Here is a 19,386-nt window from a genome sequence, read left to right as displayed (position 1 = left end):
CCCCCAGAGCTTCCCCAATGCCTCAAGGAAAGGCACTTTCAAAGCCTCAGAGACAAGGATCTTTTTTTCCCCTCCTCTTTAGGTGCCAAGGCCCTAAAGGGCTCACAGACTCAGGTGCCCAGATAGCTCTAAGTTATTATTCCCTTTTATTTATGTTATTTTTTATTAATTTGTTAAATAGATAGCAGGGAAACTTTTATCTGCCAAATAGGATGGGGTCCCTCATGGGTCATTTGGATTTTAAGTACATTCTCCATGGGCACACTTCCTCTTGCACTAAGCTTCCTTTTCTTCATGGAAAGGAGACATTTTCTGTTGTTTCTTTCACTTGGAAGGTAGACCCAGTTACCTCAAATATTCTATCAGAGCAGAATCTTTACTTCAAACATGGGATATGCACAAATGACTATTTTTTATTGAAAACATTTATATGTGAGTGTAGTTGACACAATGTTACATTAGTTTCAGGTATACAACATAGTGATTCAACCTCTAGTTATGCTCTGCTCACCACAAGTGTAGCTACAATCTGTCACCATACAGCCCTATTCCAATATCATTGACTATATTCTCTATGCTGTGCCTTTTATTCCCACGACTTATTCCATAATTGGAAGCCTGTATCTCCCTCTCCCCTTCACCTGTTTTGCCATTCCCTCACCTCCCTTCCCTCTGGTAACCATTAGTTTGTTGCTCTGTATTTACAGTCTGATTCTGCTTTTTGCTTGTGTATTCATTTTTTTTTTTTTTACATTCTACCTATGAATAAAATCATATGGTGTTTGTCTTTCTCTGACTTATTTCACTTGGCTTAACACCTTCTAGGTCCATCTATGTTGTTGCAAATGGCAAGATCTCATCCTCTTTTGTGGCTACGTAATATTTCAGTGTGTGTGTGTGTGTGTGTGTGTGTGTGTGTGTGTGTGTGTGTACGTGCACCACATCTTCCTTATCCATTTGGGTATCGATGGACATTTAGGTTGCTTCCGTATCTTGGCTACATAACTGACAATTTATATAGTATTCTTTTCATAACGGGTTGCTCTTAAATGAGAGAGTTGATTCTCTCCTCTCTCCTATGCCACTGAGAATTGTGAGTCTCCCACTTTACTGATACAGACACAGGCAGAGAAAGGTTAAGTGCCTTGCTCAAAGTAGTATACCTAGTCGGAGGTGGAACTCTATGGTCCAGACCTCCTGACTTTGTTGCTATCACTTTTTAAACAGAGGCTCACAGAGGTAATGAGAGCTCAGAGATTCCCATTATATTTGAACTGGTTCTCCAGTTTGGTCCCTGGCATAGCAGCATCAGAACCACTTGGGAATTTATCAGTTATAAATTCCTGGGTCCCACCCCAGATCTACTGAATCAGAGACTCTGGGGGTGGGGGGTCTAGCAATTGGTTTTAAGAAGCCTTCCAGGTGATTCAGATGCATGCAGGTATTTGAGAAACACTGGCCTATATACATCATTCTACAGATAAGGAAACTGAGGTCCAAGGCCACATAACACAGAAGGTCCATGGCACAACCAGTATCTTTTGACTCTCAAGGAGTGGCCGATCTGGCTGACCCTGATCTTTTGTTACTTCTTTTCCCCATGAACCTTATGCACTTTGTCTCCAGAACCCAAAAGAATCACAGACTTAACTTTGTTCACAAAGGGATACTGAAAGGCCAATGAGACTTTCCTGGTATGCTATTCTAAACAAGGGTCAGGTTTCGAGCTGACGGGTAAGGCTGACCAAATGATGATCCCTGCTCTGTCAACTGGCTATGTGACCAAGCTGTTTCCCTTAACTACATCCTCTGGTAACTGGTGATCACATTAGAGACCTTTCCAGGCAGTCTTACTTTTCAGAGCCCAGCTCAAAAAGAAGCTTTTCCAATCTGAGCGAAGCTCACCTCCAAGTACTCTCTCAGGCCCCACCTCAAGCATTCCCACGTCGCCCACTGGGTTCCCACAGCATTTTGGCTGACTCCTGACAACAAGTAGCCGTGATCAGTCTGCCTCCGACTGCAGGTATTCTGGTCTAGCTAGTAACACTAATACTACCACCTGACATCATGCCACCACTACCGCCATTTGATGAGGGGTACTGTGGGGATGAAAGGAAATACAACCTATAACGTGTGTATGTAAATTATTAGATCTGTCAGCCTACACTGATAGCATCTTTGGCTTTGCTTCTGGAGAGCTGAGACTGTGCACCTTTGCATTTCTCGCTGAAGGAGAACAATGCAGGCATTAAGGCTCAGCAATAAACAGACCCAGCATCTGCCTCCACCACTTACTGTTGAACTTTGGATATTCACTAATCACTCTGAGTCTCAGGTTTCCCATCTACAAAATACGGCTAAAATACATATCGTTGTGAATATTACAAGTTCTAACACAGAAAAAAAATAGAAGATGCTCAATAAATAGTAGTGGTAGCGCTAGGATTATAGTATTAGCACCTAGAACAGTGCCTGGCATATATGAGGGAAATGCTGTATCTGAATGAAAAGTAGTTGCTCAATAAAGGTGAATTTAAATATACATTATATTTAATAATGTTATTATTTATGTATAGTGTAACATATATTTATGTATATTTAAATACACATTATATTTGAACTATGTAATCTTACTCTTCTAAGATAAAGTATTTTCTAAATGTGGAATTACTAATAACAACAGTGATGATGATCACTGCAGGCAGAGAAGGGTACAGGAAAGAGTGGATGTTTGAAGGTTCTAAGCTCGAATCTTGGCTCTGCTACTTGTTAGCACTCTGGTTTTGGATAAATGACAGCCGTTAATATTTTTGCTGTTCTGAGTTTTATATGGACTTAGGCAATTGCAGGAATCAAATAAAGTGTGATCACCAGGTTGTCCCCCCAATACCCTTCTTTAGGGAGCAAAGCTTTCCCAAGGTATAGATATTTAATCAGCACAAAGACAAATTCAGGACTTTACCATTCAGCCCTTCACTTAATACATGGAGCCACAGATCAAAAACCTTCCTGACTCCTCTCTTTTCTCAATCAAAGTTTGAGGCTATAGGGAAATCAAGAGCATAGAAGACAAGCCACCAAAATGTGCAGGGAGAAGTCAAAGAGCAAATACTGAAGACAGGGATGGGAACAGAAATTCTAGTTAAATGTCATGTCCTCAGAGAGGCCCTCCCTGACCACTCTAAAACGTTACCGCAAAACTTGCCCCAGACCCCCAACCACTTTCCACTCCCATAACCTACTTTATTGTTCTTATGGGACTTCCTGTGACTGGGCCGTATATTCACATATGTTAATTCATGGTCTTCCCTATGACGACGTAAGCTCCTTGGTGAGGGAACTTCATCTGTTTTGATCATGACTATATCCCAGTGCCTAGAATAGTGTCTGGCATTCAAGAAATAGTCGTGTAGTGACTGGCTAACAATAGTTATTTCCTGAGTGCTTACTATGTGAAGGCAATGAGTTTGATACTTGATTTACTGAACACCCATGGAGCTGTCCCTAGGTTCAAAGCACTGCTGCAAGTCACGAATGGTCCCAACAATCCTACGGAGTTGTAAGATGATTTCCTTCATTTTGCAAGTGAACAGAGAGGCTCAAAGGAGTTAAGTGGTTTGCCCAACATCTTCGGGCTGCTAAATGTCAGTGGGCTACAAGCCACAATTAGGTCAGCTTTACTTCCAATCTCATGTTCTTCCCCCTGTCTCCAGCGGGGTGGAAGGTACCAGAGGTGGGCAGTGAAGTCAGGGGCACAGAATCTTGAGTTTAGAGCTGCATGACGGTTAGAAGAGGGTGAAGAACAATCAGCTGGGTTCTGGTGGGGAGAAAGGAATTCGTCAGCAATCCTTTGAGCTTAAGGTGGGCAACTAGAACACACTGGTGCGTGACTTCTACAGAAATATTTGTTTCAGTTATAGCACTGTTGCTCTCTTACCACAAGGTGATATACTGTACCATCGAAGCTGGAATTTTTATGTCATGCAAACAACTCCATACAACATTAGAGGTTTTTTCCCTCATTTGTATTACCCTTAGAGGTATCAGTTGCTGCTTCTGATATGAAAGGAAAAAACATGAGTTCACTCTCATACACAACTTCATGTTCAAGTATGTAGTCATATGTTTAGCATGCCCAATGTATAGGTGATTGTTTTATGAGTAATAATTGAAGTTGCTCCTCTTTCTTTCCAACCGGGGCCCAGAAATCAGTATGATTTGAAGGTGAAGTGCCAATTTGCAGACTAATATTTTCACTGGCATCGGGAAAAGTCAATAGTAACAGAACACTGTTTAAGTTCTCAGTCATGCATAGATAAAAATGATAAGTTGTTCAGCTTTCTGGTAAAACCCAAAGCTAATCCCCTCTACTGGATTTCTGGGGATCTGATTCCTCAGAAAAACATTTTATGAGTTTCAAGTTTTTTTTTTCTTTCAGAGAAGTCACATTAAAATACAAATAGTAACCTTTTTTAGTATGTTGGCTCTCAGATATTTTATTTATAAGACACTTCATTTGTTATTTTATATAACTTAAGACCTTGCTTGGTGGGAATGTAAAATGGTACAGCCAATATAAGATGATGCAGCCACTGTAGTTACTAAAAAAGTTAAACACAGAAGTGCCATTTGACTCCGCAATTTTACTCCTGGGTATACACTCAAGCAAATTCCAAGCATACGCTCACACAAAAACTTATACACAAATGTTCATACTAGCATTACTGTAATAGTCAAAAGGTGAAAATCCAACTAACTGTTAATCAACTGATAAATGGATAAACAAATTGTAGTCTAGCCATACAATGGAATATCAGTCAGTCATAAAAAGGAATGGAGTATGGAAACATGCTAAACTATGAATGAGCCTTGAAAACATTATGCTCCATGGAAGAAGACACACAGAAGGCTACATATTATGTGATTCCATTTATATTAAATTTTTAGAATGGGCAAATCCATAGAGGCAGAAAGTAGATTAGTGGTTACCAGGGGCTGGGGCCAAGGGCAGTAACTGATGACTACTTTAAGATATAGGACTTCTTTCTGGGGTGATGAAAATATTCTAAAATTAGCTAACGGTGATGGTTATACAACCTTGTGAATATTATGAATATACTAAATACCACTGAACTGTATGTATACTTTAACAGGGTGCATTTTGTGGTAGGCGAATCTCAGAAAAAAGAAAAAATCCCCAAACAACAAAAAAACCACCACCAACAAAATTTCCCCCACCGTTAAATGTATGCAGAACAGTGAATCTTCTCATTTCCTCAAATTCAAATGCAAATAGCAGCTGCATTACTGGGGACTTGGGAGAGTAGCCAAGGAGAAGCAAATAGTACAAATAAAATAATTATGGTAATAATAAATGGTGGTTACTAAGTTACTAAGGATTTATTATATGATAACTATTGTGTGAAATGCTTTCGTATTAGTGATAGCTTAGTATGGTAAGTGGAATAATGGACTCCAAAGATGCCCATGTCCTAATTCTTGGAATCTGTGAATATGTTAGGTTATAAACAAAGGGGAATTAAGGTTGCTCATCAATTGCCTTTAAAATAGAAGATCATCCAGGAGTCTAAGGTAATCACAAAGGTCCTTGAAAGTGTTAGAGAAAAGCAGATGAGGAAAACCAGAGAGATGCAGCATGAGAAGGACTTGACCTGATGTTGCTGGGGAAAGGGGGTCATGAGCCAAGGAAAGCAGGTGGCTTCTAAGCTGCAAAAGGCAAGGAAACAGATTCTTCCCCAGAGCCCCAGAAAAGAACACTGCCCTGCTGACACCTTGATGTTAGCCCACTGAGACCCCTTTTGGACTTCTGACTTCCAGAGTTGTAAAATGATAAATCTGTAATATTTATGCTGTTAAATTTGCAGTAACTTGTTACAGGAGTAACCGGAAACTAATATAGCTAGTAAAGGTCAGATCTAATGTTATGAAGCTCTATTCCAAACTACAGAGAATTAAGAGGGAGACAAACAAGGAGATGCAGAGGCAGTTGGGTGAAGAAAACAATATATTTGAAACCAAGTACTGACAGGTCGCATATAAAGAGCCAGTGACTTCTGCAGGCCTAGGCCTGCATCATGTGCTGTTCCCCAGTGCTTCATTAGGACAGTACCTCTCAAGTTCTATTAGAATAAGCCTTGAGAATTGTGCTTAGCTAGATCTAACTTGGGCCAGAATTTAGTTTTCATTTCAGTTTCCCCCTACACAGCCTAGGAGTTGTACCTGTCTCTGTTGGGACTATGGCTTCAGGTAGGGCGGGATGTTAGAGTATCTGTCAGCAAGTGTCATCGGCTCTTGCTTCCGTCGGAAGATAACAGCCCAAGTGCCGAAGGCGGAGTAGGCAGCTGTATTAGAGGGACTGAACTTACCTCATTTTGAGGCTCCAGTGTCAGTCAGTGCCCCCAATTGTACATTCAATAAATATTTCTATTTAATTAATATATACTGAGTGCTTGTTTTGTGACAGGAATTGTTTCAGGCCTTTTCACACATCTTCGTCTTATTTAAAGCACATTACAATTCTTTAAGATAGATACCTCCATTTCATAGATGAGAAAACTGAGGCTCCCTTTGATTCCTCTCCCTAGGGAACCAGAATGTTTATTTTAGTTCTCAGAAGAAAAATACACTGCCCAATATGCAGACCCTTGTACTCCTTTTTCTAGGAAACCTAACCTAAAAGTTGCATCCCTGAAGCATCTCATTCCCTGGGGGGCTCTGGACTCTCTACCCTCAAAACCAGGTAAGTTATTAAAACTGGATCTGGACTTAATGGGCTGCTTTCTGCCTACAGGGCCGGCTAATTAGTCTTAATTATCTCATTATAGATTCTAAGTATTTCCAGCTGCTTCTTTACCCCTTATTGCCCAGTCCCCACCACCCCCCCCATGTCTGTTTTCCAGATAGTCTCTGCCAAGTCCTGGACACAGGTGATATATTGATGTATTCTTCCTATCAGAACATTAGTTATTTCTGATCAAGCTTCTCACTTGGTAAACCCTTCTGGGACATCTACCTCTGTGTTCTCTTATCCATGAGAATAAACATGCTTTGGCCAAATATTAGACATGAGAACAAATCTTAAAAACTACATTTGACTTTCACTGACCAGAGAACTGTAATATACCTATACAGGGCAAATAATAAATGTGAATTTATCTATTTATTTGATTGAAGCTCAGAAAGTAATCCCTTCTCCCTTCTCACTGCCCTCAAGCCTCAAATCAATCATTCAGTCCAAACAGTTCAAATAAAAAGGAAAGAGAAAAAGTTACCTTTCCTAATTGATTGAGAATATGAAAGGCGAAGTAATAGCGAATTGAATGAGAATGTGTGGTCACAGGGCTAGAAGTTATAGGACTGTGACTGACCTTGGGCAAGCCATTTAATCTTTCTGAACCTCCACTTTCTAACAGATAAACAGTGCAATAATACCTATTTCACGTGGGCTCTTGTGAGGATCAAGTAGGATAATGTATATGAGAGTGGTCTGCAGACTATAAATTTGTAAACAAATGTTAGTTATTAACAAGGAAAAGGAAAGTTTCCTTCCTCCGTGTATTTTTACTTTTATGATTAGTAGTTATTTCTAGAGTACTCTTCCCTTTTTATTCAAGTCATTTACTTTTCAAGATTTCTCAAATTTAAGCTAGAAATATCTTCAGGTGCTGATTATCTATTAAAGGTCACAAAGGTAGATGAATAGTATGGGATGCTCCTCCCTAAAGGGAGAATATCTCATAATGTCTATAAATAACATTTTAACATTAGCATTCCTTGATCACTACAAAATATGACCGCTTCTTAGAGTTTGAGTGTCTGAGGAAAGCATTTCTCACTCGGATCCTATTAACAAGCTTCTCATCTGGGTAGTTCAAGATAAGGTGCAATCACAAAACGTCCGAGGAAAAAAGCAACTGTAAGTGACACCAAGGAAACACGATTTTAGTGGCACTGAGTAATTCTAAGTTTGTGGTTGGTAAAAACTTAATTTGCAATGAATACTATTTAGTTCTCCACAGAACAAAGAGCCTTGTTGTAGTTCTTTTCCACACTTCCCCTCGCCAATATTTGTCAACTGAATTCACCTCTATTCAAATTAAACAAAATAGAAGGTTTTATTTATTCAAGTATTTTATACTGAACAGCTCCCTGGAGGTTCTCCATTTACTGGCTTGGGTAATATTATCTTTCCTTTAGTTTATTAGATTGACAAAGTTAATTTAAAAATAACCTAGGGAACTTTAAGTGATTCTTGGAAGGGCTAACATGTGTGCACATATGGCCGGTCACCCATTTTCTTCTGTATGTATGCTATCTTGTGAAGGGAGGTTTTGCATTAATTTTTATAATTTCTTAGAATACAGAAATACATTGCCAACATGAAAGATCATCGTTCTGATGATGAAATGCTTTCAGTTCTGTTCTTTATACAAGTGAACGTTTTGTCTAGTGTAGCCAAGGAGCAATTTGATAAAATGATACAACTGTTTATTGCCAAAAAACCCCCCCATTTTCATCTGAAATACAACCTGGGGCACATAGCATCTAATTAAATTCATACAAAGTGCAAATTATTGAATAGAAACCAAAATGCATTTCAAAGTAAACACCAATTAATGTGACACCCAATTTCTTTCCCCTTTCCTAATCGCTCCAATGTGCATGGCTCGTACACAACATACTGAGCTTAGTTTGTAAGATTCAATTAGAAAGAATATGCTTTACATTGCAGTCTGAGAATTACATCCCTTGCTTTGCAAGCAGGCTGGTTAGGTGTTTTTTTTGTTTGTTTGTTTGTTTTTGTTTTTTTTGTTAATTTGATTCTTACCAAAAAAAAAAAAAAAAAAAAGTCAGTGGTATAAAAAGTCCTTCCCTACTTTTTCTTTAATTTGAGAAGAATTCTCATTACCTAATATTTTCACTTACTTCATTTAATACATGGATCTGTGCTTCTTTTGACAAATGCACCATCTCTGTTTTCTTTGTTTCCGTGACATTGAATACAACAGAAAACTAGGAAGCCACATATATAGGAAGTCTGGGAGCAACGTTCCAGTCAACCTAGTTTGTGAGACACGGCTTCAAATAATAAATTATAAAATAAAATAAAAAAATAAAAAATAACAAAACTGTGCTCAGCAACACTCATCAAAAGATCATCTATAAAGTAGTAACACTTAAAAAAAGAGAGCAACAAGTGACTAATCAAGCACAAGAGCGGTCAAGTGTAGTTGATCACTTGTGAAAGTAATCAGCCACTTGAATTGTTTTGTTGTGGAGAGGCCAATGATCAAAGCTACTCCCAGACAGAACCTGGCAGGAATTGCTGATTCCAGGAACTATGATGATGGCATCTTGGTTATGGTACACTTTTGTGTCATTCATTCACTAAATATTTACTGAACACCTACAATGTAGCAATAGGAGACTGGTACTAGAAAACGTGAAAATGGCAAAGTCCATGCCCTGAAGGAGCTCAATATGTATTTTGGGAAGAAGAGCAACTCTGATTCCTAACAAGGAACAGAAGCTCTGGTAATATATACCACAAATCATCCCTTGATGCTTATAATATACCTTCAATTATTTTAAAAAGTGAAAACCACTAACAAAGACTTTCTTTTCAAACAATGTAAAAGTTCCATGACTGTAGCTGCCATTGTTTTTAACTTTGTCTATAGCCAGATTCAGTTTACTTGTATGGAACACCTACCACGTACCAGGCCCTTCCACATAGTCTGTCTCTATTTCCCCTGAGGTCTAAAAAGTGCTTGCAATCTAAAAGGATATTTACTTTTAAAAAACACTTCGAGCTAAGAAAATATCAATTTATACTTTATATTGTTATGAGTTAGATAATGCAAAGGAATCTAATCCTGAGAAACCTAATAAAATCCTCTTTTAGTTATTCAAGTTTAGATATTTTACTTCAGCTTCTCATACCTCACAGTTTACACTGAGAGATACTAAATAAAAGTAGGCTTCAAGATGGCAGCCTGCAACACTGGGTCTTTCTGGGCATCATCATGACTCTCAATTATCAATGCAGTGATAAGTGGGGGGAGGGGCGGTGAATGTCGGCAGTGCCATCCTGCTACTTAAGCTACTGTGGATTTATGGAAGGTTCTTTTGTCTACATTGACTATGTGAGAAAGGATCTTGACCTACTCCATTTCTAGGTCTTGAAAATGTGCGTGACATGAACCTATTTCCAGGAAATCTCCTCTACCTCGTTCTCTTTAGCTTTTGTCTCCCCACCTCTTTCACTGTCGGACAGGGTCATTAAAGGAGCATTTTTAAGTCTTTAGGAAATAGATTAAGTCTAGACCAGGGTTTTAAAGTCTTCTTTAATGCTGGGACAACTGGGAGGAAAGCAAGGGGGCAAGCTCCTTGAGGGCAGGGGCCTGTACACCTGGCTGGTCTCTGTCTCTGTTTTGCCCTGAGAGCTCAGCACAGTGTGCTCTCTAAAGGATCATTGAGAACAATGACAGAGTTGGGCTGCTCCTCTTTGCTCCAATGCAGCAGCCAAGAGGTAACCCAGGCCAGTGTGCAGTATGCAAAGCTGTCACTCAGCTCTCCCACTTGCCTAAGGTAGCAGATGATTGGGTTTTGCATGCCTGGTTTACACTCTTCAAATATTTATAGACAGTTCTCTTTGCCTCAAGCCCTAGTTGTCACTTAGCCAAGTTATACATACATGGTTCTTTTAATCTTTCTTTAGAAATCAATCGCATCAAGCTCCTTAATCATTCTAGATGCATTTCTCTCAACTTTTGGCTGTTTGTCTCTCTGGTAATTTATTCTGTTGAAATGCATGGAAATAATGCAGATGTGGAACAGAGAAGGGTTTAGTCACCTTTCTACGACAAGGTGCAATGTCTTTTATGTGCAAAATAAAATTATTTATCCTTTCACCTTTTGTAAGATCGTATTTAAAAAAATTCATATTTAAGTTGATAGATCAATCAATATATTGCAAGAGAAAGAATGAAAAATATATCATCAGTAATATCTTATCAGTAATATCTTAAGGATGATCTTAAGGATCAGTAATCATCCTAAGGATGATATTGTCATTGACTGAACTCTTTCATGTATCTATAAACTGATTAATTTAACCTGCAGTATTCAAACACGGCTGGGGGACGGTGGGGATGGGAATCCAGAGTAACATGGTCACCACAGAGGCTTAAGTGCCCATCCTAAGGTACTATCTACCTGTGGATACATTTAGCTAACTTCAGCTTTTCAATGAAAAAAATTTTTAAGTAAGTTATATTTTTTCCCATTACAAAAGTGATACCTTAAAGAAAATGTCAAATAATCTGGAATGAGAAAAAGCTACCTATAGTTAGCCCAAAACAATATTTAACATTTTAAAAGAATTTAAGTCTTTTTTGGATGCATTCCCCACCCACCCTAGGCATGCTCATATCATTTACGCAGTTTAACACCTGGTTTTTTCACTTAATGTTATAAAATTTCATGTATTGCATTATCTTCAAATCCCAATTTTAAGACTACAGACTATTCCATCAAGTAAGTAGATGTGCAATAATTTTACAATTCCCTACTATTGGATATTTGCATTGTTTCCATTTTTTTTTTTCTAGATTAAGTGTCATTACAAAGAAAATCTCTGGTGTAACGCTCTTCCATATTTAAGACTATTACCTAGATTCACAGTAGTACAAGTAATGGATCAAAAGATACCCAGAAAATACACTGTGAAGTAAAGAATTAATGCAGGTCCTATTTGAAGTGAAAAATACCACTTGAAATACAAAGATTTGTCTTTTGATGCTCAAATCATGGAGAGTTGTAGAAAACTGTCAAAGATGATAAATTCTAGTAACTTAAATGTGGTGCTCACTAGTATTCTCCTTTGTTCGCCCAAGTATGTCATCGAGCCCTTATTAATCAGGCTTAAATTCTTGACCTTACCTAGGTCTACCATCAGAAGGCGAGTGAGGGCCGTGTAGAAGGTTGTTCGGCACCTGAAGTCACTGAGACTGTAACTGTCACTGATGCCAAGGAAGGGGAAGTGTTCACTCTAATGAAAGCAAAAGAGTATCCAAAGTTATTAATGCTTTACCTAAACTACCCAGAAATTTCTAGTCATTAATTAAAGGAAGTAAAACTTACCGTGTGGTTTTTTAGCATGAATTTCACAGCATCTATCTTCACAAGTTTTTTTAAAAGGATATAGGTAATAGGAGTTAAGGAATCTGGGGAAATATAATTGCTTTATCAATAGATAATCAATCACAAAATAACACTATAATGGCATCAATTTCTATTTACGAAGAATCAGTATTATTTCTAAAGAGCATTCCTACAGAAATTTCTTTCATTCTGTTAAGAATGATAATCCATTATTAACCAGTGCAATTACTTTTCCTATCTTATACATATTCTAGTTATGGAAAGGAAAAATGAATTTTATAATTAAGACAAAAACTTCTTTACTATTAAAGCCTTGATAGTAGAAAATTAAAACTGACCCTTTCTACATTTTGGATATAACTTGAGAACTTCTCTTCACTTAATATTATTTCATAAAAAATAATTATTAAAGACCTATAATAGACTACCCAGAAAGAGAAAATTATTCAATTCTAAGAAACAATGAGCCCAGTTAGTAGAAATCTAAGGAAATTCTGCTTTAGATGAAGATGAGAATGCTTAGAAAGATGTAGCTGATGCATGTCACCAAGTATTGAAGGACAAGCCCGACATTTCTAGTAGGTGTAAGACACCTTATATTTATTAATTCACCTAGCTTCACAATTACACTGTCCAATATTATTTATTTCTAACTCATAGATAAGAAAACAGAAGTTCAGAGAAATTAAGTTACTTGCCCAAGATTACACAGCTATAGATTGACAGTGCTGAGATTTGAACTGACGTTTGACTACAGAGGCCACGTTCCTTCTACTGTACCACATTTTCACCTGAACAGTTCAGCTCAGCACGAGAAGAAAGTGGAAAAACCATAAACATTATCACAAGGTCTAAATAATTCTGGTTAATGCTGCCATCAAAGAAGGGCTGATGTGGTTCTAAGAACATCTATTTAGTATACAAACACCCTCTTCTCTTACTTAGTCCCTCAGGTGTGGGTGTAAGAGTAGAGAAGACATTGAACATGAGTCAGGAAGGCTGGGCTTCTGGCTTGACTACCCCATCCAACCAGCTGGTTCTGAGTCTGAGTACTGTACTCGGCCACTCTGAGCCTTAGTTTCCCTCTCCAACAAGCAAGGGTGAAACCTATCACCCAAGCTATCCCACAGGCCTGTCGTGAGGATCATATGATGCAAATGTCTTTGGCAATTATAAATCAGGAAGGAAGACACAAAGATGCAGAGAACGAACGTGTACAGAATGTTTGCTACCTGCAGGGCTGACTCTCACAATCCCATGAGGTAGGTAGCATCACTTCTATTTTTCTGATGAGGAAACAGATTCGAAAAGATTAAATAGAACTTTCCAAAAGACAAACAGTATAATTTAGATTCAAGTCCCTCTGACTCCACAGCAACCATCCCAGCTGCATAGTAAGCATGTATATTTGGTTCACCTCCATGTCAGACGGTAAACTTTCTAAGGGCAGGGGCTGCGCCTATGCGTTTTCCTCAGCGCACTGCTGTCAAGTGGGTGCTCAATGCACTGTTTTCCTGGCAGGCTGAAGGGGAACAAGATCAGGACTGACCCATAAGAGACTAACCAGGAAGAGAAAATTATTGAATTCTATGAAACGATAAGACCAGTTAGTAGAAATCTAAGGAAATTCTGCTTTAGATGAAGAAGATCAGAATACAACTAGAAAGATTTTTCTCTGCATATAAAAATGAAATTTGAGGGGTGCCTGGGTGGCTCAGTTGGTTAAATGTTCGACTCTGCAGTTTTGGCTCAGGTCATGATCTGACAGTTTCATGAGTTCCAACCCCACGTTGGACTTTGTGCTGATGGTGCACAGCCTGCTTAGGATTCTCTCTCTTCTCCCTCTCTCTCTGCCCCTCCCCCACTCATGCTGGCTTTCTCTCTAAATAAACTTAAAAAAAAAAAAAGGTGAGATATGATGATTTTTCCTGTGTGAATCTGTGAGCAGAAGAACTGCCATTCAAACTTTACTCAGTTAAACAGGGGTGGGGATCAATAAACTAGGAAATATCTTAAGTAATTACCAAATACAATTCTCTTGGAATTGCAAAGTTAAAAGTGACAGGGTCTATGGGTAATAAGAATGCTGCCATTAATAGGAATCTTCCTGTCAGTGCTACTAATAAACAGCAAGTCGTGTTTTGACAATGGAATATTTATGGTAGCAATAAACAGAACACTCACAGGAAGTATCTCATCTGCCAAAGACACATTTTCTACAGAATTGCATCTGTGCACTTTGCATCAAGGCCAGCCTCACTGCCTCTTAATTACATCCAAAAGCAAAAAAAAAAAAAGATTAAGAATAAATTTTTACTTTTTTTCAATTAAGAAAAAAATGAGAATTCATCTGAATATTTATATTCCTCTATAGGAATTCAACTCAAAGCTAGTTATACCCCTTAAGAGAGTCTGTAATGTTTTTTTTTCTTTTAAAGGGCAAATGGATACATCATCTTTATGATCTTTTTACTTTCATCTTGTTCTTCTCTATGAGACTAGGGTTCTTATAAGTTGTACCTCTTTAGCCGGGTGGGAGCATTTTAGTGCCATGGCAGTACTAGGTTAGATTTCTGAGGCTTGCTCGACACAGCTCGTGACCGTGAACATAGTAATGGTGGCTGACAGTAACAGGACCAATAGGAGGAGTCTACAGTAGTGGGTCAGAGAATTTCGTGAAGGTCACACATGGAACACATGTGACTCTAAACCAAAAGCTTTCATCAGGTTACATCATATCCATTTGATTTTAAAGAGGCCAGTGATTTGAGAGAGATCAGTAGCTTCTTGAGATACAAAGGAAACTGGAAGTAGGTCCCAGAAAAAAAACAGGGGAACTGTTCTTTTAGGAGGGACCAATTTATTAAAGAACCTTCATCACATCCAGGACTGAGCAGACTCCACAGCCTGGCTGATATCAACTCACTAAACACATTCCTAGAAAATTTCCGTTTGTTTCCATATAGACTTATGAAAACACTGAGGAAGGGGAACAAGGTCTTACTGACAGCTAGGATGACAAAGAAAGGAAGGAAAAAGTCAAAAGAAATGGTATATCCTACGGATGGTTGGAAATTTTGAAAATCTGTACCTCTGAAGAAGAGGAAAACCAAGCTGAGAATGAACTGGCTTTTTCAGTTCCTGGAGTACTACACACTATAGCAGCTGATGGGCACGGCAACACCAAGTAGGACTTCAATTCATGGTAGCCAGACTTCACTGAGTATCTACATTTCATCACACCTAAAATGCCACTGGTTAGAAAAAACATCATCATTTTATGTGCTGAGAAAGAAAGGGTGTTTTAAAATGTCACCAATTGTGGTGTTTATATATCTTCTTACAGAAGTGTTAATGTGTGAAGCAATTTCTGTTTTAAAATCAAAGAAGCAGTTGGTGTATTAGGTGTAAGACATTCGCTGAGCACTAGAGGGTAGATGATACACTGATCTAGGCAATTATTTAAAAGCCATACATGTTTACAAATAGGTTTTGCAGACAGAGTTAAAAACACATTATCCTAATGATAGAAGAAAGTTCACAGATAAGAAAAAGACATGTTGGAAATTGCTATCGGTAGATGACAGGTACAAAGTATAATGACTGAAATATCAATTTCATTATTTCAAAAGTGAGATTATGTTCATAAACTACTAAACTAAAAAAAATCCAAATATGTATAACCAAAATGAAGCATCTTAAGGAATACTATTAATTACTTATAAGGAACAGGAGTTAAGGCTTTGTCAATTAACTAAAGGGTAACATTAGGTTCACATGCCCACTACGTGAAATTGTGAACTATAGAAGAGGAGAAAGAAAAAAAAAAAAAGACTCCTAATCTCTAATACCTTCCAGCCTGATAGCTGAGACGACTAGCCAATACAAAGCTATGTGATACTCATCTTCGGACATACAGATAAGAACTGGGTGTTCAGGAACATCAAGAAAAATAAAGATGATAGGAATGGAAATGAAAGGAATTAATATTCAGTGAGCACCTACTGTGTGACAGGATCAGTAGTATTAGGTGTCATATTTTCTTAGATAACATAGATATATTGTTACAGTGCTCGCTTCTGGCAGCACATGTACTAAAACCGGTAGGAAGATCAGCATGGCTCCTTGAGCAAAGATACATTGTTACATATTTATTACTTTATTTAATCCTTACAAAATCCCAAGAGATAGATAATATTCCCTTTCTACAGATGAAGTAACTGAGCCTCAGAGAAATTAAATGACTCATGTTCTTTCAGTTAATACAATGACAAAGGGTCATAACTGTTTCAATACAGCTTCAACAAGTCTTCAGCAAGACTTGAAAATTTAAGAGACCTAATTGAGTTGCAATGGGTCAAATGAAAAGAACAGCATATGTGGTGACTCAGTAAAGATAATTAAGGGTGTCAAGGGGAAGGTAAAATAAATTTCCTTCGCCCGAGCATAAAGTACAAATAGTGGTTGAGAGGTGGATCAGAAAATTAGTTACGAGAACTCAGTAAGTCAAGTACTGTTAAAGGACTCATGTTCTAATCAATAATTTTACTTTGACCCGAGAAGCAAGGGGAAGTGATTCTGGGCTTTTGGGAAGAGAAATGATCAGATCACAATAATACTCGAGGAAGGTAATCTTGTGAAGCAGGAATCTAAAGAATTGTGTGAAGGTCTGAATAAGTGGGTTACAGAAAAGGAGTAGAGAGGATTCTCACACTTGATTCTAGTATAAAAACAAATGGAGCAGATAAATTATGGGATGACTTTTCCATGGATAATAGAGACAGAAAACAAAGAAATAAATCAACATTTCTTTTGATGAGAAATGTTAATAGAAGTACGCCTGAGGGATATATGCTGAAACTAGTTTTATTTAACATTCTCAAAACCATCTGGAGATGGTGGTATTCACTGAAATAAAGCAATACATTTTAATACTGTTTCACAAAGCAGAATTACTACTGTTTGTTACTAAATATTTCCTGTAACAGACATACCCAATTGTACTTCCATCCTTCACCCTTATTTCGTTCTACACCTTTGTTTCATCTCTCACCCTCTACTCTTTCCTGACCCCCACCTCATTCAGGATTCGTACCCTGGTGGAGGGAAGATCAGTGACAGGCTAAGGATGTATAGTTTGCACATTAGTTGTATATTTAATGGCTTGTATATAAGCTATATCTAAATGACCTTGAATAAAAAGCACTCCCTCAAAGCCACCATATCAAAATGTCACATGCCCATATTATTTTTGATGAATAAATTTTCAGAAAGTTAGTATGTAATTTATTTGAGTTAAATTTTAAAAGGAAAAAGAAACTATGTTAATAAAACAATGGACTTTGAGCTCTTAGGAAAAATATGTGAAAGGCAGTCTGGAATCAGGATCAATTCTATTAGAATTTAAAATCTGGGAGGGCAGGATCTGTGTCTCATTTGTCCTTTTGCCCTGTACTTAGCAAATGCTTAATTAATATTTGCTAAACTGAGAGAGGCCAGTAATATAAAATAAATCATTAGGATGAGTATAGAATTAAGTTTAAAAATCATTATTTTATTCTTACTCAGCGTTAAATCTAAATTAAGGATGCAGTTCTGGGTATTACACTAAAACTACCACCACCACCACCACCATGAAAAACAAACAAGAAAAGACAAAGGAAGCTAGAAGAGGTGAGGGGCTGAAAAAGAAAATCATCACAGGGATCAAGTAGCCTGAACAGGAAAGAGATTCTTTGGCTTGTAAACACGAAAACAATGGAGATAAGCTACCGATAGATAAACTAAGCTACCGATAGATAAACACATGTAGGATGCATGTAGATAGGAATTATGTTCACCAAATCCTGGTGTACAGGAACTAAGGAGATAGTCTCAAAGTGTTAGAGGGTTAGTCTGAAGCCAAATGGAGGGAATTATTTCTTTACCAAATAACCCGGGCCAGCTTCGCGGATGTCCATGCTATGCATTTACACAGTGTTCTATGCTTAGAAGGGCCAGTGTTTGCTTCAATGCTGTGTTGGTGAGGTCTTGAAAAAAAAGTTTTTTTAAGATTTTATTTTTAAAAAATCTCTACACCTAACATGGGGCTCGAATTTACAACCCTAAGATCAAGAGTCACGTGCTCCCGCACTGAGGCAGCCAGATGCCCTGAAATTCTTAACAGCTTAGGAACAAGGCACCCCACATTTTCATTTTGTGTGGGGCCTTGTGAATTATGAAGATGGTTTTGCAATAGTACAGAGAAGTTATTCATCCTAAGAATTGTAGTTAACAGTATCAACAGGGTAAAATGAATTTGGATAAATTCATGAATTAATGTAGGACCCTGTTATGGTGCCTGTTTTTCAAAAGCTAAAGATATTTTGGGTTTTCTTTGAAGATGATGTAGTAAGGGCAACTACCAATAGAGGGCCTAATAGAAAATGAAATTTCCTTTCTCATTATTATCTACCTGAAACCCAAAGTGAGACATGTCACTGCTATAAATTTGAGTGAACAATGAATTGAAGTAGAAATATTGGTCAATTATTCTTCAAGGGAAGAAAAACTTGAAATACTGATTAATAAACAGAATTTTAGATGAAATTTAACACTTTCCTCCGTCATTCTCAGCATTTAAAATAAGTTTATTTCATGGCTTTGTATGACCCTTCTCTCCCCAGTCTTCCCAGACACTTCCTTGTCCTAATCACTTGAAAAATCTTATCCCTTCCCCGGTTGGAAACTAGAATTTATGACTGGAAGGTATTTTATTTTACTTTTTTATTTTTTTTTTCATGTTTATTTATTTTTGAGGGAGAGAGACAGAGCGCGAGCACAGGAGGGGCAGGGAGAGGGAGACACAGAATTCAAAGCAGGCTCCAGGCTCTGAGCTGTCATCACAGAGCCCTACACGGGGCTCGAACTCATGAACCACAAGATCATGAACTGTGAGATCATGACCTGAACTAAAGCCGGATGCTTAACCTACTGAGCCACCCAGGTGCCCCATGACTGGAAAGTATTTTAAAGAGGAAAAAGGATCCATAAGTATGAGACCTGGATGTGGAAGACTGCCCTAGGACAGAGCCATTTCAACTCTGTGCATGTTAAATAAAGCTATTTAGAATCTGGAATTTCTTGAAATTTAGTCTTGGAAAGTTAAAGAATATATTAAAGAGTTACTCAGATATATTTGCTGAGTGTAATATATATGCC

General features: G+C 37.9%; 1 protein-coding gene across 3 annotated transcripts in view; it reads right to left on the bottom strand.

Moving 5' to 3' along the window:
* Positions 1-19,386, bottom strand: part of RANBP17 (RAN binding protein 17) — a 327,575-nt gene that overhangs the window by 73,670 nt on the left and 234,519 nt on the right. For all 3 annotated transcript variants that reach the window (XM_040444804.1, XM_040444813.1, XM_040444823.1), the window contains 2 exons: positions 12,166-12,229; positions 11,965-12,073 (listed from right to left, as the gene is read on the bottom strand). In XM_040444804.1, coding sequence (XP_040300738.1) covers positions 11,965-12,073; positions 12,166-12,229 — 173 coding nt within the window. The remainder of the gene's footprint in view (positions 1-11,964; positions 12,074-12,165; positions 12,230-19,386) is intronic.

The sequence above is a fragment of the Herpailurus yagouaroundi genome, unplaced genomic scaffold, assembly GCF_014898765.1.
Source record: "Herpailurus yagouaroundi ecotype Mexico unplaced genomic scaffold, PumYag 29, whole genome shotgun sequence".
Lineage (NCBI taxonomy): Eukaryota > Metazoa > Chordata > Mammalia > Carnivora > Felidae > Herpailurus > Herpailurus yagouaroundi.
Note: the sequence above shows the minus strand (reverse complement) of the source record. Positions and strands in the feature narration are given on the sequence as shown.